Source organism: Marmota monax, unplaced genomic scaffold (genome assembly GCF_021218885.2).
Source record: "Marmota monax isolate L192 unplaced genomic scaffold, Marmota_monax_Labrador192_F-V1.1 WCK01_AAM20220418_F8-fsc00611, whole genome shotgun sequence".
Lineage (NCBI taxonomy): Eukaryota > Metazoa > Chordata > Mammalia > Rodentia > Sciuridae > Marmota > Marmota monax.
Genome location: NW_026695053.1, coordinates 19,385 through 45,398, shown reverse-complemented (window position 1 = coordinate 45,398; position 26,014 = coordinate 19,385). Strand labels below are relative to the sequence as shown.

Genomic DNA, 26,014 nt, shown 5'->3' with positions numbered 1-26,014 from the left:
AACCCGGGCCACGCATACCAGGCAAGCGCGCTACCGCTTGAGCCACATCCCCAGCCCTGGGCTTCTTTCTTATTCAGGGTAAAACCTCTGGTATCTAAGAAAGTGTGCAGCACTTTCCTCAACGCTCTGTGAGGGGCCACACCCTGTCTTATAGGCTTACCTCAGATCCCTGCCAAGGCACCAGCTGCATGGGCTTTCTCTCATCCAGCAAGGAGTACCACAGAACAAGGTAGAGGAGAATGTGGCTGCAGAGTCGCTAATCAAGACCTCCAGAGACCAAGCAGGAAGCAGGTTTGATTTTATTGCATAGTTACCACGATATATACTCAGGCAGTAGCTAAGCAAATTACAGGCAGTCACCAATGCAATTTCTGCTAACTGTCCTTGCTGCAACCAATCTAGGAGCGGGCCATGGAGCAAGCGCTAGGACTGAAATACATGGCCTTACACCCAGGGCTGTGCCTATGGGGGTAAGTGGTGTGCCGCTCATGCGCCTAGCCAGAGGGGAGTGGCCTGCCACTCAGATGCCCTCAATATATGCCATATATGAAGTACTCCATGCACTTGTCCCCACATTTTACCAGGAGCAGAATTGCATTCACAAGAGAAAGATAAGGTGGATATTTAAACTTAAAGTAGATTTTTTCTGATTATCAGCTTCAACTCTGCTTTGGCTAAAAAGTCTTAGTCCATTCTATTCTTATGACTAACATATAAAATAAACCTAGATCATTATTATTAACTTATTTAGATGGTGTCTAACTTAGGAACTCTTAAGCTATTTATGTTAGTGACAATGCTTCAGTTTGTTGTTTTTATTAACTAATATAATTTCCCTCTCTTTTGATATTAAATTAATTAGTTAATTATCTTTTTTTTTGGTTCTGGATATCAAAGCCATGGCATCCTGCTGCTAGGCAAGTGCTCTGCCATTTAGTTATACCCTCAGCCTTCCCTCACACTATTAACCAAAGTAACTCTACAATGCAACCCTAATAAACATTCACATTATCTGAAGTATGTTTCTGAATGTTATTAATTTAATTTAATCACTTAATACAGAGGTAAAGGTGGTGCTATTTAGTTTATGTGCCATCTTCTGTATTCCAGGCAGGATGGGAGTATATGAAAAATAGTTTTCCAGAGCTTGTCTTATGGCTGGGAATTGTTCTGGGTGCAAAGCATGAGTTTGAAAGTATTCAAGGCAAGGATTTAGAAGCTTAAAACAGTCAGGTGTAATTGGATGATATAGTCAGTTTGCTATTATTGGAAATAATGGTATGAAACCAGGCATGGTGAGAGATGACAGATGGAATTGGGGATGGACAGGCAAGAACCAGAGGCAGAAAGGAGAAATGTGAGCTTGGAAGCAGGAAGGTATTCTGGGTACAACTGAGTAGAAAGTAGAAAGGGAAGATGGAGATGATGTGTGATAACTTGAGAAATTTCTTTCCAAGAAGTATAAAAATGACAAAAAAAAAAAAACTTCCTGTGCTTCCTTTGTAAACTTTTACCAGGAGCAGAATCATATTCACAAAAGAAAAATTAGGTGGATATTTGAACTTAAGGTAGAATTTTTCTCATTATCATGTCAATTCTTCTGTGGCTGAAAATTCTTAGTCTTTTCTATTCTTATAACTAACATATAAAGTAAACCTAAATCTTTATTAGTAATTTATTTAAATGGTGTCTAACTTAGGAATTCTAACTTAGGGCAAGGAACTGAAATATGTTAAAGAGATTGAATTGACAGCACTTGGTCATCAGTGAAATCTGGAAATGAGGGGAAAGGAGGATCCTAGGAGAACACCTAACACTATTGATAAATAGTAAAACAGATGAACTGAGTGAGAAAAGAAAGGGAAAAGCTCTGGGGAAAAGTGATAGGAGTCAGATTGTGTCTGGAGCAGAGGGAGTGTCTGAATGGAGATGTGTTGTGCACTCAGGACCAACAAAAATCCAGGTCTGACATGAGAATGAGAGGGAGCTATAACTAGATCCAACTTTGATGGGACAGTCATACTTAGAATTGTCAGGTTGCCTTTCCATTCAATGGCTTGTGAATCCCACTTACAATGATACTTGAATTCATCTCCCATATCCTTTTTATACCTATTTTTTATTAATTTATTTTTATGTCGTGCTCAGGATCGAACCCAGGGCCTCACACATGCTAGGTGAGCACTCTACCGCTGAGCCACAACCCCAGCCCCTCCCAAATCCTTTTTATACATGGAAGGTTTGGGCATCTTCTGAGGAGATGATGATGAAGAACAGGGCTTTATAGGCAGCCAGATTAGCCTTGGAATCCTAGCTGTACCAGAAATGCTTTTCAGAGAATGTCTAAAAACACATGCTTAATCATTTCTGAAGGGAAGCTCTTTTCTCTGTGCCAGGGAATAACAGGTAAGAAGAAAGGAAAATAGAAAGACAAAGAGGTCTCAAACATAAATAATATTAACTTTAGGTGTTAAGGGGGAATGTATTAATTAGGTTTCTCTAGAGGAACAGAATCAATAGGATGTGTATGTGCACGCACACACACACACACATACACACACAAAATACATATGTATATATAATATAAAGGGGGATTTATTAGATTATCTTATCATGTTTTATGTGTAAGATCAGAGGCTGAATAGTCCCTCAATGGCCATCTGTATGCTGGATAGACAGAGAAACCAGTAGATGTTCTGTCCAAGAACCTGGAAGACTCAGAACAAAAGGGACCAAAGATGCAGCCCCAGTCCAAGGCTCACTGCCTAGAGACTCCCTGGAGAGTTTTTGGTATGAGTTCATATTGAAAAAACCAAAGAACCTGGAGTCTAACATTCCCAGGTGATGAAAGCAGCAAAGGTGCATGTGTTGAAGGAGACTGAAGCTTGCATATGTTCCACTTTTGGCTTTTGCTCCATTTGGACTCTAATCTATTGGACATTGCCATCCACATTCAGTGTGCATCTTACTCAGTTTTCTGTCCCTCACACCAATTATTTCTGGAAATACCCTCATAGACATACCCAGAATTGTGATTTACTGATTTTCTAGGCTTCTCTTAATCCAACCAAGAGGAAAATCAAGATTAACCATCACAAGGAACACATGCAAAATATATGTAACACTGCAATTAGAAGAAAGAAATTCCTCTTATATCCATGGGATTGAAAGGGTTGAGTGACAGTAAGGGCACACAAATGAGAAGAGGGCTTCAGATGTTCATACTTTCCCCAAGAAGGAGCCTGTTAATGTACTTCATCAAGGTTGATGAAGTCTTCCAGGACTTTCCTAAGGATGGTCTTGGTGTCCTTAGCAACTGATTCAAGCAAGCGTCTCTGCTCCATGTAGTTAAGGTACTTGGCAGCTGAGTTACCATAGTATGGGATGTAGCTAAGACCTATACACAAGTAAAAGACTGTAATATTTCCTATCCAAGACAATGTCGAGCTCTCTTGGTGGTAAGTCTGTGCATCCTGGGACTTCACAATGTTTGTGTACTCTTCAACTGACTTTCCTATGCTCTGTGCCACCTGCTTGAGAGATTTATCATCCACACCAAAGAACAATCTGTAGGATTTCAGACAATCACCCAAATTATTTGGATCCTGGATGCCAAGAACATCCTGAAAACCACCTGTGTCTATTTTCTTCAGAAGGGAGGTCACACTTTCATTAATGATGTTTTCACAGATAGTGAAAATGATCTTTTGGACACTATGGCACCTGATTTTGGAGATGTCTATTCTCAATGTGTTCCTAAGCTTTGGGAAGTCATGCAATGAAGGGTCAAAGTTGGATACAAGAAATGTGGGGGGTTCCTTCACACCCTCATTCTGAAGATTTTCCTTGATATTCTCTTGTATATTCTGCAATATCTTTTCATTTGAGAGAGCACTTGTGCTGAAATCCCTGTCCAGCTTAGTCCAGACAACATAGAACCTCTTTCCCATCCCCTCAATGGCTTTGGCAAGCTTTACATGATTCATGCTGAACTGCTCAGATGCAATGATGATAAAGAGGTCATATTGGCTGAACTGCATCTCATTCAGATAGTTCTCCAGACTTTGAGCAGTAGTCTCCATGCCAGGGAGGTCCCACAGCACCACATTGGGAAAGTGGAAAGAAGAATAGCTTCCTCTTGTCTGGGTAGTCTTCACTACCCCAATGGGAGCTGAGGCCTCATCCTCATGTTGCAGCCTCCGCAGTGCATTGATGAAGGATGACATACCATTGCCTGACTCCCCAGTCACAGCAATACTTACTGGCATTCTGGACACTGTCTCTGCAGTCTTCCTGACCACAGAGACTACTTCCAGCAACTTCCCTTCTTTCCAGGCCTTCTCAATGTCCCTTATGATATCCATAGATAAAATACTGCTGCATATGTGGTCCAACATGACAGAAGTGTGGGAAGAAGAAAGCATGGTGTTAGGAGACAGTGGAGCCTCTGCCATGTTGATGAGTGTTGAGTAACCTACAGATATAGAATTGCATGGAGTTAGGATGGTCACACTCAGGGATGCACAGAAATTGTGAGACATAATATCCTTTCCCCAGGGTTTCAGATCTACAATCAAACCTATAGTAAATGCCTTCAATTAAAAACAGAGCAAGCTAAGCCCTCTTTCAGAGCAATCTTCAAGGGGAGACCTTGAAGTTTTCTCTGAAGCTCTTGTGCCAATACTGAACTCCAAGTCATGACTGTGGACACCAGAAGACTTGATCCTTATAGCTTGGAAGGGAGTGGGCCAGAGACATTGTTCCACTTATGTGATCAATTGTCATTTACACTTCCCTGAATATGCCTTTAGTAATACTTGAATAAAATGCATATCATGTGGGTTTTTTCACCCCATATCTTCACCCACTCTTAATTAAACTCACTGGTTTGCACTTGTAAGAGATATATCCAGAAATGATTCCAATGATCAATGGAATGCCACACAGATCACTCAGCTGGAAGCCCATCCTTACCTGACTCTGACTGGTTGTCAGGACTGACCAATGGGAATGCCAGCAGGGCAGTTGTCAGCTTGTGCCAGATCTCCATACCAAGTGATTCATTCCTAAGAACCTGTGAGTCTTCATTGGGCTTTTATGTGTCAGCATTTATTTAGTTATTTTAATTACACCATAATTTTTTTTCTTTCTTCTGAACACAATCATTTTTTCTTTAAAAATTGCAGTAAATTTAAGTATAATGGCACAAGGAATATAAATTTTTCTCTCATCAACTTCAATAGTTTCCAATTAATCTCATTTTTTAAGTTAGTATGTATATTATTATTTAATAATATTGTTATTGTTAATAATGTTGATATTAAATTTCTATGAATGTAAATTTCTCTTTTGGGCTGAATAATTGCAATTACATTGGCAGCATTTCATGGGGCAGGATTGGCAAAGATAGTTTGTCATTACAAAGCATTCTACTCAAGGTTACAACATACACATTATTCCTACTTGATAAACTTTTACAATTAAACAATTATGAGTGATTTTTGTGATATTTTCCCTTTATAATTTCTTTCTTCCTTTTTAAAAAAAGTTTTTATTGGTGCATTAGAGTTATACATAATAGTGGGCTCATTTTGACATAATCATACATGCAAGAAATATAAAAATGTGCTCCATTTCAGTCCCCAGTGTTTCTTCCTTCCCTCTTTTTCTCCCCCCCCCCCCCAATTCCTTTTCCTCTACTTTCCTTCCTTCTATTTATTTATGGTTTTTAGATTGGTGCTTTATAGGCATACATAAAGGTGGATTTATTTCCTTATTTGCCTATGAATTCAAAGTTTAAAAGTTTTAAAACTCCACATAGCTTTTCTCTTCTAAAAGGGGCTCCTTGACAGACCCGTCTATGTGGTCTCATGAAATGGTTGGAGTCTTGTCCTCATACTGAAGTGCCCATGTTTCCACTCCAGAAGGCCATGGTCTGTGGGAGATGTTTCTCAATCACCTGCATGTCCCACTGTGTAGGTTTCTGTGCTCCATACCTTCCATGGGCACATCTCCTTCCCCTTGATCCTTTCCTGGCTTGGGTTCTGCCTGCAGCCCTACACTGTGTCTCATGTTTTTTTCAGATGCTGCTTATATGGCCCAAAGGCTGCATTCAACCTTCCCTTGGAAGGAATGAGTTGAGATCTCCTGAGTTTGAGGACCAGTTTGGCCCTGTGCAATGTGGACAAATTCCTAAAGCCCCCCTTTTCTGCCCTGTGCACTGAGGCAGTCATGGTACCCACCTCCCTGAGTTTGTGTGTGAGTTTCAGAATACAGTCCATGTGTACCTCCCAGTAAGGTTTTAAGCTCTCTTGCTGAAGGATCTCTGGTCTTATTATGATTTTTGAGGAAGATATTACTCTGAATCTTCCTTATCCCTCCAAATTTAACCATGGTGTATTAAGGTTCTGTGTCTGAGTTCTCTGTGCTTGTCCTTTGTATGTCTGTCTTAATCAATCTCAAACCCTATTAGATAAGTGATATTATTTTTTCAGATTATGGATGAAGAAGTATTTTATAGATATGTCTCAATTACAAAGTAAGAAATGGATAATCTTAAATTAGACCAGAGAGTGATTCTATGTTTCTGTCTGCATAGAGAGACCTGTCCTGGTCAATACAGAATCTCTAACCCCTGGACTGATGATCACTGTATTGCAAGAACAGGCTGTGCCTGTGAGGACATTTGCGGGGGGTCCCACACCTGAACTATTTGAATAGCCCCTATTCGGCCTTGGAGCCAAGGAGATTTTGGTCTGGCAATTGTGAGTCATTTTGTGGCTTGTTACGCAAAGCACATGGTAACCTCAGTGTTTGTTTGGCTGCGAGGCTGCTCTGTAGCTCTGGACTTAGGTGTTACCATTGGGCTTGGACAGCCTCCTTCCTACCTTATTTGACAAAAGAACATTCAATTGAAATAATTTGAAGCCCCCATGTAAAAATAAAGCAAATGGGGCTCTTCACTCTCTCTCACCTTCCAGTGTGGAATCAGAACCCCTAAGGTTGTAGAGTTGTCCTGCTCTCATTTTTAAAAAATTGCTTCTGTGTTGTGTGATTTTCACTGTATTTCTCAGCCAGCACACTTCACACAGAAGGAAACCCCAAACTATAGCCTGGCAGGGAGTGGGCCAGAGACATTGTTCTACTTATGTGATCAATTGTCATTTACACCTCCCTGGATATGCTTTTAGTAATACTTGAATAAAATGGATATCATATGGTTTTCTTTCACCCCATATCTTCACCCACTCTTAATTAAACTCACTGGTTTGCACTTGTAAGAGATATGTCCAGAAAACATTCCCATTTCTCAGAGCCTGTTTTAGGAACTTTTTCTCCATTAGAAGGATATTTTGAATGAAATGATTAGAGAGATGCCAAGAGTTTAGAGAAAAGAGGAATGATAGAAAAGGCCAACTTTATCCATCATGTCTGGGTTGGGAACTGCCAAGCATGTGAGGTGTGTGACCACAGAAAGTTTTGGAGTCCTTCTCAAGGTTAGTTGTGATGGACTTGAGGTGCCAGAGGAAAGCCTACAGGGAGTGAAGGTATCCTCAGTTGTACAAAGGGACAGTGGTTTGTGGTGGGCTGGTTAATACAGGAACATATCTGGTTGGAAGCCAGGAAAGTGGAGCTCTGAACTACGTACACATGGAAGAAACTCACTGTGGAGCTCTGAACTACATACACATGGAAGAAACTCACTGATTGGAAGGTTTTATCAGAAAAAAAAAAAATCTCTGTGCTGTCTGGTAATGTCTTGCCTCAAGTGAAACTCTTTTTTTTTTTTTCCTTTCATTGGTCAGGTTTACAATTCATATTTGCTGCATTAGAAATATTATGAGCTTTACTCACAAGGTAAGTAATAAAGGAAGAAGAAGACATAATTGAAGTGGTTTAAAAAAATAGGAAACATGAAGTATTTTCACTCTCAATTTCCTAAGGATACCATGAAGTGGCACCCCCTTTCTCCACAGAAAAATCTTAACTGGGCTTCTCCAGAAATCTTCACCATAGCTGATTTTAGGACTGTCAGTAAAAGAGTCTTTGCAAAAGAGTTCAATGTAGATAAACTTTCTATTTTCATGTCACCCTGTTTATTTGGCCACTGGCTGCAAAGATACCAGAACTCCAGGTGCTGGGCACCCCCCTACTAGTTTTTCACAAACATATCCAGTATAGTAGTTTGTAGAAATGTGCAAACAAGGCCTCTGGCATTCATCTGGGGATTCACAGAGATGTCTACATTTTTTTTAAGAGAGAGGGAGAGAGAGAGAGAGAATTTTTTTTTTAATATTTATTTTTTAGTTTTTTTCGGCGGACACAACATCTTTGTTTGTGGTGCTGAGGATCGAACCCAGGCCGCACGCATGCCAGGCGAGCACGCTACTGCTTGAGCCGCATCCCCAGCCCCAAATGTCTACAATTTTAAGATAAGTTACAACTGGGCTCCATGGTAACAACTGGCAGGAGGAGGAAAGAAAGGGGAGAAGAAGTTCTCCCCTTCTCAGGTACTATCCTTGAAGGGTTAACTTGCCCAAAACAGTGAAAGAAAAAGCTGATTTTATGTGAACTTCTGCAGACTATGAACTTCTGAGACCCTCCCCTTACATACATGCTTGGTATAAAACTCTGAAACTACCTGAACTCAGGATTCAGGGGATTGATTGATTACAGCAAAACTGTGCCCTCTGAGCCTGGCTGCAGCTAAATAAAACTGTTTCTGCTATCTTTGGTGCCTTGCCTCATATGTCCCTACAACAACCACTCCTTTAAAACCCAAGCCTTTTTCAAATCCTATGTTTCTCCTTTTCAACCAGGGTAACCTTTTTGAGGGATGTGAGAGTTTCTAGGAGCCCTCAATTACCCTGAAGTCCCCAGACAATCTCCTGTGTGAATTCTAGTCTTGACAAATCAGCTGTGGGCAGCTATGTATTTTGCCTCCATGTAAGTTTGCTCTACTGTGGGTCTATGATAGGATTAATGTTCTTGTCAGATATACCACTGGGCTGAAACCATAAAGAACTGAAGTGGGCAGTAGCCCCTGAATTACTTCCCCTGACTTGTCTTGAGTTCAATCATAGATCTTCATATGGACTCAAAACACCTTAAATTCTGTTTTGATAATTAAGTGGAAAAATATATAATATACACAATAGGTTAATATCCCAGAAAAAATATTTTTTTCTATGGGATTTAGATGCTTAATAAGTATGGAATAAAAAACTACTTATTTGTAAACCCTTATGCAGAGTTCTGTGTAATTCATGCCTCATCTACCTATCTTGAGCTCTCATCAAAGGGACTCACAGAGATGTGGGAACCAAACTTGACTAGAAACGTATCTGAAGCATCAAGGACTTTTCTGAACATAGATCCTAATGTGGGCCCAAACTTTTGCATTGTTGCTCATTTTAAAATCATCAGGAAACTGAGGGAAAAATCAATGTGCTGATTAATTCCCCAAAAGGGTGACAACCCTCTCTAGGATTATTGGGTACAGTACTGGACCTGGCATACTCTGGGAAGATGGTGTTTGAAAAGCTCCAACCTCATTATTGTACCCCAAAAAGATTGAGTTGGTGTCCAGCAATAGAGCTAGTTTCTCATGAAGATAAAACATTTGAATTAAATCAGGCAAAAAGGTCACTCACATATAATGCTAAACCTAACCTCAGATTCCCATTAAATGGGTGGTCCAGGTAAACAGTTCATAGGTTGTCATAATTCCAGGTTCCTTTAGATATTGCCTTTGGCTGATTATAATTTCATGGGGAGAGTGAAGAGTGCCTAGCTTATATTTTAAGACAGTGAGGGTGGCACAACACATGCTATTTCTTTATGAGACCCACAATGCCAGAAATTTGTAGGTAAGTGAAAAGAATGTTGCTTATGCACTGGAAGGTTAGATGTTTTGGAAACACCAAAAATATTAGGGTGTGTGTGGTCACCAAAGGACATCAGAGAGAGGATCTGCTATGAACACACCCTGAGTGTAGTAAGCCTGATTTGAAACTCTCTTGCTCTGATGTAAAGGATCCACCTTTAATGTCATTCTATGAGCAGAGTTATTAGCAAGCTGCACTTAGGAGACATTCTCTTACCTGCTGCAGAGAGGTGGCTGTGAGGAGATGTCAGAAGTTCTCCTGGGATATCACTTCCTCCCTGGGGAAAAGTTGCTGCCCTCAGACAGAGGCAATTGCCTCTGCAATCTTCCCAAACTTGAATCCAGTCCCAGGTGGCTTCAGAAGGCAGAAGTCACTTGGGGAGAGCTGGATTCTTCTGAGGAAGAATGAATAGGGAAGGAGAGGAGAGGAGCTAGAAAGGAGAGTTCAGTCTTCCTGGGTTTTCTTTCTTCACTTCACAGTAGAGTTATTGTGCTGCCCCTGCTCACTGCTCAGCTGTTTGTAGATTTCAGTCTGGCTGCCTGCCTCAGCTCCACAGGGAGGGGAACATTGGTGGGGTAAGGTTTCAGTTTCTATTCCTGTAAATAACTGATTTTCAGGATACAGCCATTCAGTTTCCACTTTTGCCTTCCAGTAGGAGTAGAAACCATTCAATTCTAGCCTGAATCCAAGTCCAGGATGTCTTAGCTCTGCCAAGGGGCTATGAAAGTTTAGACCAGGATGAAGACATTCTGGGCCTAGACTTTCTTCCTCACCTCCTGGAGTCCATGTCCTTTGAGATGTTAACATCTGGAAGATGTAAGGGCAGGCCCATTGGACAGTTGCAGGTACTAACTGCTAAGTTCCTCCTAGTGGTTGTTGTCCCTGGCTAGCTTCGTTTGCTCACTCCCATACCACTCAACTCAGGTGCATAATCGCTCTCTACAATGGAGCTCCCCTGATCATCCCACAGGTCAAGGCATTTGTCCACTCCAGAATACCTGGCTGTTAATTTGTGATTCTTTTTGACCTCTGACTTCTCACAGTTCAGGAAAGACTCTCTATAACCAGCTTACACTCTGCCACTCCATACAATTGATTGTCACTTTCCTGGCTGATGTCTACTTTAAGAGGGGCAGGCCTGACCACTAATAGGTCTAACCATGGGGATTAATGCTGCTAATTAACATGACTGGGAAAATGCCATGATTACCAGAGCAAGATAGGGTAGCAGATAAAGTATGAAACTCTGAGCATTGTCTGTGGACCAAGGTAGTCTGACTACCTCCTAATTGTCCATGAACGTTCTGTTCCATCCACAGGGTTCATTCTAGCTTCTGGGATAACTGTATTCCTGAGTGGCTCACATTTCATACATGTTATTCTTGCTGTTGGGAGAGTCCTTCCCATGGCTGCAACTCCTAAGCCTCCTCTCTAGCACCACATATTGATAAGACTTCCATGACCAAGATACACTGTCCATAGGACCCTATCTTCCACCCTCTGGGTGCCCCATCCATCCTCCTTCCTGCTCAGTGTAGCTACCTGAATGCTCAGCCCAGCACATTAGTAGTTTCCCTATTGCTTGGAATCTGCACTAGGTACCAGGCTCTGAAATTCCCCCATCATCAGGTTCAAATTACACTGAGGATTTTGAACCTGTGCTAGACTGAATGAGTCACCAGAAAGGATGAGAAGGTAGAGGTCTGAGTCCTCAATGGGGGAATGAATGGACATCTGATCCTAGACAGGCCTTTGACTTCTCAGTGGATTTCATCTCCTCATTCTAATGTAGAATCAATAGGAAAGTATATGGTAAGGCAAGGAACCACAGGTCTGGAGTTATGTGACAGTAACAAGGTGGAGACTGAGTCTGTTTTCTGAGCTTTGTGGAAAGATTGCAAATGTGGATAATGAGTTATGAACACTGATGTGGCTAAGGGGTTTTAAAATTGGCTTTGCCATCCTTGATTCCACCTGTGAGTAAAAAACTGCTAACTAGCAGAAGATGTTTATCTGGACATGGGTCTTCCTCAGTAAGGTGAACTCAATCAAAACAGAGTCAGGTTGCTCCACAATTTTCACAAAATGGCAGGAGAGGATTAAGTGGCCTCTAAGTTTAATCCATCTCTATCCCCGAGAGCACAAATGGGAAGACTGTGTGAAAATCCCTTTTCCCTTTTATATGAAGAGCATTTACCACACAGTAACCATCAGAAAGACTGCAATCATCCCACCTGAGTGTGTCTTTTCCTGCCTTTTGTAGTTTCCTTCCCCTCTGGCACCTATAGCCTATAATACAGAACTTTGTAGCTAGCCAAAATGAGGGCTGGGAGATCACTCCAGTCTTTGCTGTAGGTGTGTCAGTGGGAGCAGGCTGTGAGCCAAGGAAGGGGTGGGGAAGATTTCAATTTCCTAAGAATCTAGACTTCTTTATTAGATGCATTGAATTTCTGAGTGGGATTAGAGACTGGATATCTTGAGGATAGTATAGAAGATCTAAAAACTCTGGAATATTTCCACCAAGGTATAGAAGACAGTCTTCTAGCAAAGGGCAATGCAGAGTTGGAAGAGAAGGACAATGTTGCTTCTAGCTGGTCCAGGCACCTCTCCAGTTCTCTTCATTGATCCCCTAATACCTACTGGCAAGTTCTTCCTCCAAACTTGGTGAAGAGCATCAGGAATAAAGAGGAGATCTCAGCTAGTCCTGTGCTCACTGTGGAGGAAATCAGACCACAGGGGCTGAGCACAGACAGAAAAAAGCAGGCTCACACAGACACTGCACTGACACTGTATCTTGATCTAGGGGCCTTAGCACAATTTCTGCCTACTGAATGCTCCCTCGGGATATATGGGTGATGTGACTCTCTGGTCACTGGAAGCCCAAGTCCTGCCCCAGTGATTTCCAATCACTTCTGTATCTATGAGTCATCTGTTCAGCAACAAGTAGTATGAGCCCCTAGAGGCCACAGTACCTTTCACTCTCTGATTTCCGGAAAAAAAAAAAAAGGTGAATCTGTTTTCTGAAATTTGAGGTGGAGACTGCAAAAGTTAATAATAAGCTATGCAATCCTGTGTGGCTGAAGGATTTTGAAACTAGTGTCACTACTCTTGATTTTTCCTTTCATGCAGAAAATAAAATGCAATCATCTTATTGCAATGATAAAAGCTGGATATGGATCTTCTTAGGTAAAAGGAACTCAGTCAAAAAGGTCTAGGTAGTTCCATGATGTGCACACAATGAGAAGGGGGAATGAGGCCTGCAGGTCTGGGCTGTGCCTGTCTCTCATACCCCAGTAAGGACATCTATGTGAACCCACACGGTCCCTATATGTGAACAAAATTCACCACACAGCAGCCATCAGCAGGATCGTACCTGCCACCTGAATGTATCCCTTCCTGCCTACTTCTCCCTACCATCTTCATAATGGAGATGATTTGTGCATGAAAGAGGAGAGAAAAGGATTTGTGTCCCTTTAGCAGATATCCCAGTGGGAGAAGGGACTGAGCTGGGGTAGTGGGGGGATTTTAATTACATAGGAGTCTAGGGTTTATTAGACAGATTAGGGGGACCAAGGAATAGAAGTCCAGAGTGGCACAGAAGCACTGGCTGAAGAAGTATGTTATTTCCACCAAAGAGTGGAGGAGGTCTCCTATCAAAGCATAATGCCAGGAGGCTGGGGAAAAAGCAATTATGTTACTTTCAGAGAGTCCAGAGAAGTTTCCAATTCCCTTCCTTGTCTCCCTCCAAACTGGATGAAGAGAAGTAGAAATGGAGAGTAAAGTTAGGCCAGTCCCATGCTCACTGTGGAGGGAACAGAACCCAGGGGCTGTGCAATGTGAGAAAAAGCAGGCTCACAGCCACTGCCCTGCACTGCCCAGAGATTTGAGCAATGACTCTCTAGTCGCTGGAAGCCCCAGTCCTGCTCCCATGGTTTCTACCCCCTCTTCTCTCTCTGACTCACATGTTCAATGACAAGTAGTGTGAGCCCCCCTAGTGGCCAACATGCCTTTTGCTTTCACATTCCTGGAAATCAATGAGTTTTGCAGAAGAGGAAGAAATTGGAGTTGCTTTCACATTCTTGTCTTAGCTATTAATGGAAGCCTTGAACAAAAGCCAGGGAACTCTCTTCTCTTCAAAACAAAACAATTCTTCTTCTAAGACGTCAGCTTCCCTGTGAGGCCTGAGGAGAGCTGCTGTCAACTTCTTGCAAATTTCAGTCCCTGCCTTGTGAGACTGACAGGGCAGTTTCTGTGTCCTGCTCTCTGTGTGCTGTCTACATGAGCAAAGAGGCCCAGGTCCTAGAGCAGGCACAGGAAGGTAAGAGAGAAGAGTTCAACAACCTTGCTTCTCAGTGACCACAGCATTCACATTCAGGGTTTTGGGTCATTCGGAGGCCACTGACTCAAGTGACCTCAGACTCAATACTCATCTTCCCCCAGGAATAAGTGGAGATCTCACCCTTGTAATGATTTAGAATGGGCACTACAGGGTCTCTTTGTGGATTGGGAACAGGTAAAATTGTCTGGAGGCAGGATGGGCCTAATGAATGGACACAGAATGCAGATGCAAAAGATACTCAGACCACTCATGGCCTATCCTTGAAGATGCCATTTTCCTAGGAGCTCCAGCAGGGATAGTCTTGTATTAGACATTTTGGATAGCACCATAACTATGGATTACCTGCAGATCCTTATGTGATAAGAAGGTATGAATGTGGGTCATTTGCCCATAAAGAAATGCTGGGAGCTGAGTCACTCAAAGTCTATGACACTCACCTCAGCTTTTTCTAATAACTAATCAGAGCTTCAAGCTCCCTTCACTCAGCAGAGTAGGAAAAGGTCAGGCCTAAATACTAGTCATCCACACAGTGGCAGATTTGAGATTATCATCTTTGCTTTGTGCTCTATTGTCATGGGTACTGAGAAGAACTGACTATTTTCAGGTATGTGAGAGTCACACTGGGAGATACTTGAAGGAGCCAGAATCCTCAGAGGCCCATGTTGGCCTCCTCGTGTTGATGAACACATTTCACCTCATACCTGCCTGGTCCCTCTTGTTTCCCCCCAAAGAATTTTTTTCTTTTCTTCTATTCTTTCCTACTGCTTGATTAGTTATGAGGAGCCTGTATTTATTTTGCTTTTCATGAGCTAAACCAAAAAGTACAGTACATACTTACTCAGAAGATCATGTCATCCTGGAGGTGATGGAGGGCTAAAACCTGCAGGGGTGCTCAGGAGAGAAGAAATGGTCACCATTGCCTTTAGACTCCAAGAAGGCATGCTTCACAGGATTTGGGAAGTACTTGTCAGAGGTCAGCCTCTAAATCTCCTGATTTTCATGGATATTAAGAGCTCCCTCCACGTCTCTGCTTGAATGTCCCCATTCCAACTCACCAGTGTTCCCTGCATCACTTGCACAGTAAGATTGGCCTCCTCCCTGTTAATAGGTGTGTCCAGCTGCCCTGAGGGCATCTCCACAGGAACCAACTTCAGCAGATGCCTGTACCAGCTGACCACTTTCACTCTCATGTGCCACATCCTGTGCTTCACTATCACCTCCCCACCACCAGACCCTAATCCTGACCATCCTCCTTGATGCCTGATACTGTCTCTCTTCCATCTCCAAACTCTGAGACCTCATTACTCCTGATGTCCATGGAGCCCACTAAGCCTTCTACAAATCTCAACATATGGTCTCTCCTGTTTCTCCTAATAGCACCTGTTCTCCTAATGCTTGATCTCTCCAATTACCTGGGAAACTGCTGGTGGCAGGACCCAGGTTCTGGCAAACCTACACCTCAGAAGGATAATCACTGTGGGCTCTGGGGGCATTTCTTTCATTAATGAGAAAAGTTTCTCTTATTAATTCCTTCATTTTATTTAAATGATTAGGGTGATATTGGGCATAAGCTTTTGTAACTTGCCCTGAATTCTAAACACTAACTTCTACTAAATTCTTTATATTTTATGAAACTCTACCTCTGAGTTTTTCAAATATTTTAATTCATAGGGAAGAGAAAGGTAATAAAATTTTATCAATCACAGTTTACATGCAAATTTCTGAGCCATAGTTTTTTCCATCTATGATTCTAATTTCTCTCAATGGAATAATCAGGAAATGGGATGGCAAGAAACTGAAGTGGGTGGCTGTCTAGGTAGCTCAGAATATAATCAATGGGGAAATGGTTTTGTTCCACAAGAATGTGTCTGGAAAAAACATTAAGGAAGTCAATGAGGGCCAGCCTCTAGTGACATTTTAGTAACACTTTTTATTTTATGGTTAATATTTTTGATTTTCTGGTATTTGTCTCTTACACATCTGTAAACTGCTGTGACTTACTTGTTTCAGTTTTCCAACTAGCAAATCTTCAGTTATGTCCCTCCTGATATCTTTTACTCTAATTCTCAATGTTCTTATTTAACTGGGCATCTGTATTTACTTGGTACATAAATTTCCAACAAGTGTCACTTGGGGCTTTTGGGAAAGGAGCAAGGGAAGATGGAGTTGGCTGGCCGGTGCCTATTTTGGTCATCTCCTCACTATGCAGTGCATGTGCCAAACCTGTATTTTCCTCCGTCCACACTCAGCACCTTGTTTGTCTCTGGCCTTGTTACTGCCTGTTCCTCATGTGAACAGAGAGTCACTGTCCTCAACAAAATAGGGGAGGATCATGTGTAGGACTTATAATTTTAATTTCTATTTCTGTATGGAATTCAGCATACTCCAGGATGCAGACAATCAAGTCAACTCTACTCTCTCTACACACCTATGCACACACACATATGAAACCCTTGCACAGATACACGGAAGTACAAACACCCATATACAGACATATGGAAGAGCTGCCCTTTGGGGATTGGTGGGAGATTTCAGAGAGAAGGTGGACTGCAGATCTCAATTCCTCCAAGGTTGGAACAAAGAAGTGAAAGAGCAGCTGATCAAAGAACTGACTGGCAGAGGGTATGGTTTGGTTACTGGAATATAATACAAGAAAGAAGTCATTAACCAGGAATGAGCATCTGAACCAGTAGCGAATGGCTGAAGGGCAGGAAAACATAGGGAGAAAGAGGAAGAGGCAAATCTGACATCTTTGAAGTGGAGTTAACGAAGTAAGTTGTGAACTGAAAGCTTGTGAACCACCCATCCTCACCATCCTAGCTTCTGCAAAGATAGGGAGTGGAGCACAATGCAGTACAATTTCACGGAGTCAGTGCCTAAGGAGCCTCTGCTGAGCACCTCTATCAGGAGGGAAGGACACCTCCATCAGGAAAAGGCAGGTACTTGCACAACTACCAGTGAACCTATCAGGCCTAAAGAGAATGACACACATGTCTGATGCTAGCACTTCCCCATGAATGTCTTTGACAGGGAGGGCCATGCATGCGAATCTGGTTGCAAGGTCTCCAAACATCACCACTGTGTGCCCCTACTAGAAAGGGTGGAGAGTAGAAAGCTGTCCTACAGCTATGCAGCTTGTGGACTCTGCCAGGAAAGGGGAACCCTAATAGACAGCTCATTAAATATCCTACACAGAATATTTATTGCAACAATATAAAAGGATTCAGTTTTCTCCTTGCTGGGATATTTAAAGTGGAGACAGTTTTCTTGAATGCTCTCATGGTTATATAAACAGGTGAGGGCTAACACTTGTAGGTTTGTGCTTCAGCCAAGGTAGCACACTACAGCAGTGTGATGGTGGTGATCTGGAAGCTGAGGTGGTGGCAAGAACACTGTGTGGCCAGTGATTTGAGTTCAGGGCTGTGTTTGGGTAGGGCACTGTCTAAGAGAGTTATGGTGGCAGCTAGCGTCACACCTGCATGCTGGAATCTGGTCTCTGCCCTCCATGCCAGAGGTCCTGAAGGTTGAGGGAGGCCCTCAGAAGATTCTCACAGCTCCCCAGACTTGACCCTTCCTTCTCAGGTGCTCATGGTATCTGCCAGCATCATAGGTGCCCATTACTGTCTTGGCACTATCCTTCTTGGCAGATGTCTCAATGGAGGCTCCCTACAGAGGTGCAGAGGTGCCTTTCATTTCTTAGACTAAACCCTTCCTGGTAGAGGCCTATAGCACTGAGGTGTGCTGCTTTTTTATCCTTCCTCTTTAGAAGGAGCACATAGAGGCAGCCAGCATTATCTTAGCACACAGATTCCCAGAATGGCCCTCTTTGACTTAATTGAGGGAAAAACAATGTGCTGATTTTTTTTTTCCAGGAAAGAGTGGCAAACCTCTCCAGGATCATTGGGTATAGTACTGGACCTAGCACGCTCTGGGAAAATGGTGTTTGAAAAGCTCCCACCTCATTATGGTAGCCCATAAAGGAATGAGTTGGTGCCAGGCAATAGAGCTAGGTAGATAATACATGTGCATTGAGTCAGGCAAAGGGTTCACTCAGACACATCGTCCTCAGATTCCCATTCCCTGGGTGGTCCAGGTAAGGAACTCATAATTTCAGGTTCTTTCAGATATTGCCTGGTGCTAATTCTGATCCTGGGAGTCTGACTTCATGGGAAAAATAAAGTTTTCAGTTTAGACTCTAAGACAACATGGGTGGCACATCCCATCCTCTTTTTCCAAATTTGGTTCCCATCAGATTACACACAATTCCAGGAATGCAGAGGTGAGAGAGAAGCACATTGTTTCCACACTGGTGAGTTGGATATTTTTAGAGCACCAAAAATTAGGATACTTTGTGTCCCCTGCAGGATGTCAGAGAGAACACAGTAAGCCTGATCCCAAGCTCTCCTGCTCTGGTGTAAAGGATCCACCTTTAATGTCGTTCTATGAGTAGAGTTATTAGCAAGCTGCACTTAGGAGACATTCTCTTACCTGCTGCAGAGGAATGGCTGTGAGGAGATGTCAGCAGTTCTCCTGGTGTATCACTGCCTCCCTGGGGAAAAGTTGCTGTCCTCAGACAGAGGCAGTTGCCTCTGCAACCTTCCCAAACTGGAATCCAGTCCCAGGTAGCTTCAGAAATCAGAAATCAGAAATTGTGGAGAGCTGGATTCTTCTGAGGAAGAACCAATAGAGGAGGAGAGGACAGGAGATAAAAAGGAGAGTTCAGTCTTTCTGCCTTTTCTTTCTTTACTTCACAGTAGAGTTATTGTGCTGTCCTTGCTCACTGCTTGGCTGTTTATAGATTTGAGTCTGGCTGCCTGCCTCAGATTCACAGGGAGGGAACTTCAATGAGGGCAGGTTTCAGTTTCTATTCTTGTAAGTGACTGGTTTTCAGGATACAGCCAATCAGTTTTCACTTTTGCTTTCAAAATTGGGCAAAGGTACCGCATTGTTGGCCTGAGTCCAACTTCAGTGTTTCTTAGATCTGCCCAGGCAGAGGGCGGCATCCTGGGTCTGACCTTGTTTTCTCCCTTGCTGGAGCCTATTGCCCTAGATGATGGTATCCAGCCTTGAGTGATGTTGACCTTCAGACTTGGAGAGGTCTAGCCCCTCAGATAGTTGCAGTTACTTACTGCAGTTGCTTCCTTTGGTTACTTTCTCTGATCTGCTCTCGAGGTCTCATTTGCCATCTCCCACTCTGCTCATCTCAGATGAGAAAGCAGTGCCCATCAGGGAGCACCTCTGATCTACCCTGGGTTAAGGCACTTACTCATTCCAGTATACTTGGGCTTTATTGTTGTCTTCTTCTGATCTCACACTAGTCAGAGTTCAGGAGAGGCTCACATTAACTGTATTGCCTTCTTTTCTTCTACATAATCAGTTGTCACTGTCCTGGGTTATGTCCTTGATCAGAGAAATTCTCTGGATCACTGATGTCTCTGGGCATAGGGAAGTGTGATCTCTAGCCTATATCACTATTTAATACCATGGCTGGAAGAGTGCTATGCTTAACAAGGCTTAGTAAAGTGGCCTGATACAATATGAATTTCTGATAAAATCCTGTGGGCCATATATGGTAAGGTTGCTTTCTGACTATCCTTGGATTCCCTGCTCTCAGACTCTCAGTTTCTGAGATGTCCTGTATTCCTCCAGTGATACCCAGACTGTTCCTACTGCTGGGAAAACCTTTCCTATGGCTGCACAATCCCATTCTTGTCTCCAGCCTCATTCTCTCAGTCTCTCATGGGAAGGTCTCCATGAGAAAGCTGCATTGTCCCAGGATCTATTAATTACTGCCAAATGCCCCCTCCTTTCTCTTCCATGTATGGTGCAGGATTTTGATCATCCAGCCCAGTATTTAGTAGTTTTTCCTGTGTCTACGGTCTGTACTAGATGACAGGCTCAGAAATTGATGCATCACATCTGTATAGTTCACCTTTATGCACAGGTCTTGGACTTGTATTGTGCTGACTGATTTATTACCGATCACGGAAATAGGAGGTGTAAGTCTCTGCAATGGTCTCTACTGGCTGTATAGTTCCGGATAGCCCTTTAACTCTGTATGTATCTCATATCCTCATTCTAATGTGGAAACATCAGATAAAGCACCCCAGAGCATTTGTGGCTAGGAGAGAAGCCCAAAGTCAGGAAGATATGGTCCTGCAAGAGGCTAACACAATGGATTTTTTTCTTAGGAAAGAGATTGGGAAGGGATTGCAAACATCCATAACAGTGTGCCTGAGGGATTGTGAAACTGAATTTGATTCCTCTTTCAACTTAGAAAAAGAGGCTAATAGCCCATTGTAAGATGTGCTTTCACTTTAGGCCAACAATAGATCTTCTTGTATAAAATAAACTCAGGCCCCAAAGGGCTGGACTGCTCCTGCCATTTACAGACAATAAGAGATGATAGGACACCTACAGGTCTGAGCTGTGCCTGTCCCTGAGATTCAAGGGAATATCTGTGTTAGCACCCCATGGTCCTACCTTTGTGAAGAACATCCACACCAGCAGGAGTTATTGGATATGCTTGAGGGCTGCAGCTCTAGGGCTAGTTCCTGTCCCAGGCCTTCCCCTAGGAGCATGATGAATTAGGACTTTCAAGACAATGAAGGCTTTTCTGGCTAAATTAAAGCAGGTAGATATTTTATTAGTTGTAGGTATTAAATACTCTTTCTGAAAATTTAAGAATATAAAAAAGTTGACTACCCAAAGGAGCATGATATTATCTAATAGTGAAGGTCATTTTCAGAATTAAACAAAAACAGTGGAAACAGAAATTAGTGAGAGGGAAAATAATTCTGTTATATGAAAATAAATTTAATTAAATCACAAAGCCCAAAAGAACAAATGTTGGTACTGTTCTTCTAGCAGCAGCAATTGGAAAACCTGAGAGATTCCAGTTGTCAGGTTGTAAGACAGGTATACTGGGCCGTGGGATAGAAGTGCTTCCCATCCTCACGGAACTTTGGGTAGAATTTCTTCCAAGACCACCACATTTGTTATCATTTTATAAAGTAAGCTTCTGATTGTTATATCTACAGCTTCCATATTGGGGAATTTGGTTATGTACATATGGTTCTGTTCTCAGCTTTGTCAGAGGCCAGTGGGGAGAAGCAGGCAGTAAATGTATAGAGGCAATATTTATTTTTTCCATATTTTTATTGTTACATTATACTTATATATAATAGATGGATTTGTTAGTACATATTTGTATATGCACACCATGTAACAATATTTGGCCAACATTCTCTAGTATTTCACCTTTAGGCACAACAATTAGAATGAGATTACTCAAAGTAAATTTACCTTTGTAGGTCAGCAATGTATGTCTTTTGTAAAGAGCATCAGGATACTTCTAACTGAAAAAAAATAAAATAAAAAAATATTCTGGCTGAGGAGAAAATTTGGAGACTCAGATGAACCCTTTGTTCATCCTTACTCTACACCATGGTCAGTTCATCAATTAATGTAGGTCCCTGAGGCCTCCTGGCTACAGACAAGTTGGCTACCTCCTGATGGTCATGTCAGCCCCTTAGTCTATTTGCCTCAGTCCTAGACTTGGGCTCAATTCTTCTACTGACCAGGCCAGACAGGACATCACTATGGATCTGTTTCCTCATCCATTGAATGAAGAATTGGGGTATAAGGAGACTTCTCCTACACTGGTGTTTCTTGACTCAAAGGAGCTCCAATCTTAGATTCTCACATCTCCTGACGGCTCTATGGGCCCAGTCAAGGGCTTCAGCTGCCTCTATAAGTCTAAGACATTACAGTTTCACCACAAGTGGCCCTACAATTTAACTGAGATTTGCTCTAGAGTTCTTAGGTAAGATTCTGCTTTACACAGAGCAATTTCTTTCCAGAAGTCAGATGTAAAGGTACAAGATGTCATGACATTCACTTCACTCTGTTACAGGCAACATCAAGATGTCAAGTCTCCCACTTCCTCAAATGGCTCCCTAAATGTTTACATGTCAGTGCCGCAGTCTGGCTGGGCACAATCAGGAGCCACTTGTCAAAAGAAACTAACTTTATTTTTAGAACCACACACGCCAAACAAAACAGCCTCTCAGGAAAAACCCTCAGAGCCTCAACTGCCACCACCGGCTTTCCACAAGCCTCTCTCTCCCCCACAAGCTTCTCTCCACCTCCCACAATCCTCCTGCTCTTGAGGCCGATTGGCTGGGTCATGTGGGCGGAGCCAAAAAAGTCCCCCAATGAGCAGCTCCGTGGTCTGAAAGGGCAGGGAAATAGCCCAATGAGCATCACCGCAGAGGAGCCAATCAGCTAGATGTTGCTGGGGCCGAGGAGCCAATCAGCTAGATGTTGCTGGGGGGCCGCTGTGAGCCAATCATCAGCCGGCAGCTGGAAGTTTGCTGGCAGCTGGAAGTTTGCTGGGGCCCCTTCGGCTGTGGCTCTCAACATGTCAGCACAGAAATGGCATTAACTAATTTTTGTGAGTGTTTTAGCAAGGCCTAATCACCAATCACCTGGTGCCATTGCTTTAGTCAGTATTACTTCAGTTGCAGGAGTTCTATGTTAGTACATGAGGGCTGCTATCACAAAGTCCTGGAGTAGGGGTTTAGACAGCAGAAATATACTATTTCACTCTTGGAAGCTTGGAGCCCTAGATCAAGTTGTCCATATGTATTTTGAGGCCTCTCTCCTTGGCTTTCAGATGGCCATCTTCTTCAAGTGTATTTACATGGTCTTTCTTCTGCACTTGCCTGTGTTCAGGTTTCCTCTTTTTAGAAGGAATCATTCTTACCAAATTAAATGCCTCTCACAATTTAAGAGCCTTAAAGATCTCATCTTAGTGTAATTCTCTTATCTTCAAATAAGGTCACATTCTGAAGTACTAGAGTGTGGGGGTTAAGAGCTCAATATATGAATTTGATTTGTTTCTAGTAACCACCATTCGAGGCTCTGAGGTACACATGGGCCTGACTCCTTGTAAGTTTAGGGTTCTGTGCTCTTGGGTTAGCTGAGCCCTTTAATACTCTTTCAGCTTCTTTCTAGCTTCTCTCATTTTCCTTTTGTTGACTTCTCCTTTAAGTTTTGTTTTTTTTTTTGTGTGTGTGTGTGTGTGTTATTTATCACTTTGTTTAAAATAGCTTTTTATATATGTATAACAAAAGGTGGTTAAGGATCACAGTGATTTGATTAAAGTCCCTAAAATTGGTGGCAACAGTACAGGCTACAACTCTACTACTACTAAACTCAGATATCATCAAAGAAAATCAGGGAATAGGCAGAAAGCAATTTAAAGACCTTTAATTAGCATCAGAGAGGTAAGAAATAACTGTATCACCTGGCCTATGTCAATGCCTGACACACTGTAGCCACACAGTAAATTCTAGTTGGTTAAAAATCATTTGCATTAATAAGGAAAGCATAATAAAAGAGCATTGAGAGAATAAGTAAAAGATCTTAGAAATGTAAAATGTGTAATTGAAAGAAAGCAGTAAAATCATTGTAAAACAATAGGCTTTTCTGGAAGATATATCTGAAATAACAAAGTTGGCCTTCCCCAGGCCTGCCAAGTTGAGATTGGACCTTCATCCACCAAGTGCTTTCTTGATAAATAGTGCAGCAGAGAAGGATGACTTACCTCTACCCCTCTGATTGCATGATGTGGGGATTTCAAAATATACTCCTGAACTCTCACCCCCCTTTTTCTTTCAGGGAAAGGTAACATCATGGAAAACTCTTGGTCATACTTTCTACAGATTAAATAGAAGTGTGCTTATGGTGACAAGAGATGGAACATACATACAATTATGCTATAGGGAAAATATAACCTTGGCTCAGAGTCCTTGGACCACTTTACCCATTGAGACCATACCACAGGCTTGCACATTGAATTCTCAAGGAGCTTGGTCATTAATATTTTTCCATCACTGTGATTTCTTAAATACTTTACCTTATGCTATCAATATTTCTGTATAACTATGATTGAATTAAAGTATTTTAAGATTATAATCTATGCCTTTATCTTTTGTGATGGGCATTGTTGATCAGATTTTGGTAAAGAACAACACAAGATATAAGACACCATTTCTCACTCCAAAATCAAAGTCTGTATTCCTCTAGAAGTCCATGGATAATTGGTCTGCCATGATAGTACACTCTGGGATTCATAAGAAACAAGACCATACTGACTGTCTTCCTTATTGTAATGCCACTTCCATTCACTCCATGATATGTTCCCATATATTTAAATCTGTGTAAGATTTTATTAAAATCCCTCCAACCTTTACTTTGAAAGGGATTGCAGAGAAATGCACCAGTCATTTTCTTGGGAACTCTTAAAAGATTATTTAGAGGCCCAAAAGCTCAGAATTTTCACTTGGCTAGTCTCACATTCTTTACTATGTTATAGAGTGTTGATTTATTGCTAAAGGCACAAGACAAGGTCTATGGTTCAGACTGGGTTACCATGGAGGGCTTTTCTGGTGGAAATGAAGACTGCAAGGCTTTAAAGGATGAGATAGAGTGAGCTGGGCAAATGAAAAGGGAAGAGTCTTTGAAGTAAAGAGGAGATCACAAGCAAAGGCAAAAAAATGATAATATGCCTCTGTGCACCTGGAGAACTGAAAGCAGACCTGTTTCTGGAACTAAGAATGAAGCTTAGACATGGTGGGAAATGAGGGGAAAGACACCCAAAAAAATCTTGAATGATTCACTGAACTAAATTTATATTACTATACCAAGGGCACAAACAAGGAAATGAAACTTAAGAGATCATCATAAAACTTATTATACAAATGAGGACACTGTCACAAGTAAAAACTGAGACCACCAGGATATCTGGTCACTGAACATTTATGAGCATTAGCAGAACCTGTCAGGGGTAAATAGGAAAGACACTACAGAAGCTATAGAAGAAGAAAAAGGTTTGGGAGCTGAGAATAGATGAATTAGTGATTTAACTATGGATGTTACAATGGGGTAGCCCTACCTAATTCAAATATATATATATGAAAAACTGTATTAAAGAAGAAATAGATTGATGAGCATTGCTTATACTTATGTCAGAATTCTCCAAAATTGCTGTTTGAATCAATCCCTTGTCATTTTCCATAATAATGCATTGAAATTCTTTACCTTAAAATTATTTCCCATATCTTCCATGGACAACTGTGGTACACCACCTGTGAAGCTACTTGAGTGGTCTTTTTCTCTGTACTGAGCCATGGGGCACTTAGGTCTCTCCTTGGGAACAATCTTGATATTCCCGTGTGTAGACTTCCCAAGGCGTGAGATCTCTGCCCTTGCTCTACCAATGGGACAGCTCTTGTAGCTCCAGATTGGGTGTAACCCACTGGGAACTAACAGCCCTCCCCAAACCTTATATGGCAAAAGAAAATTCTATGGAAAATCTTTGAAGTTTTCCTGTATAAATAAACCAAACACAGGTGCTCATGCTCTCTCTCTTCCCAGTATGGAAGCTCAGCTGCTAAGGTTGTAGAGCTGTCCTGCCCCTGCTTTTCAAAATTACTTCTGTGTTGTGTGGTCTTTTCATTGCTTTCTTTTTTCTTAGCTTTATTTGGCCACCAACCAACTTCTTGCAGAGGAACTCCTTTTCTACTACCTTCACAGGCTTTAAAGGATGAGTTAGAGTGAGCTGGGAAAATGGAAAGGGAAGAGCCTTTGAAGTAAAGAGGAGATCACAAGCAAAGACAAAAAATGATAAAGTGCCTCTGTGCATTTGGAGAACAGAAAGCAGACCTGTTTCTGGAACTAAGAATGAAGCTTAGGCATGGTGGGAAATGAGGGGAAAAACACT

General features: G+C 42.0%; 1 protein-coding gene across 4 annotated transcripts; it reads right to left on the bottom strand.

The window, feature by feature from the left end:
• Positions 1-281: 281 nt before the first annotated feature.
• On the bottom strand, positions 282-19,044 carry LOC124081564 (immunity-related GTPase family M protein). 4 transcript variants are annotated; one of them, XM_046427785.2, is made up of 3 exons: positions 18,715-19,044; positions 10,104-10,694; positions 282-4,474 (listed from the first exon to the last, which is right to left on the bottom strand). In XM_046427785.2, the coding sequence occupies exon 3, from the start codon at positions 4,452-4,454 to the stop codon at positions 3,246-3,248; it is 1,209 nt and encodes a 402-aa protein (XP_046283741.1). In that variant the 5' UTR covers positions 4,455-4,474; positions 10,104-10,694; positions 18,715-19,044; the 3' UTR covers positions 282-3,245. The 4 variants fall into 4 exon arrangements, with proteins under 4 accessions (XP_046283741.1, XP_046283743.1, XP_046283744.1 ...); XM_046427787.2 differs by having other exon boundaries at positions 10,104-10,281; XM_046427788.2 differs by having other exon boundaries at positions 10,104-10,164.
• Between the last annotated feature and the right edge of the window lie 6,970 nt (positions 19,045-26,014).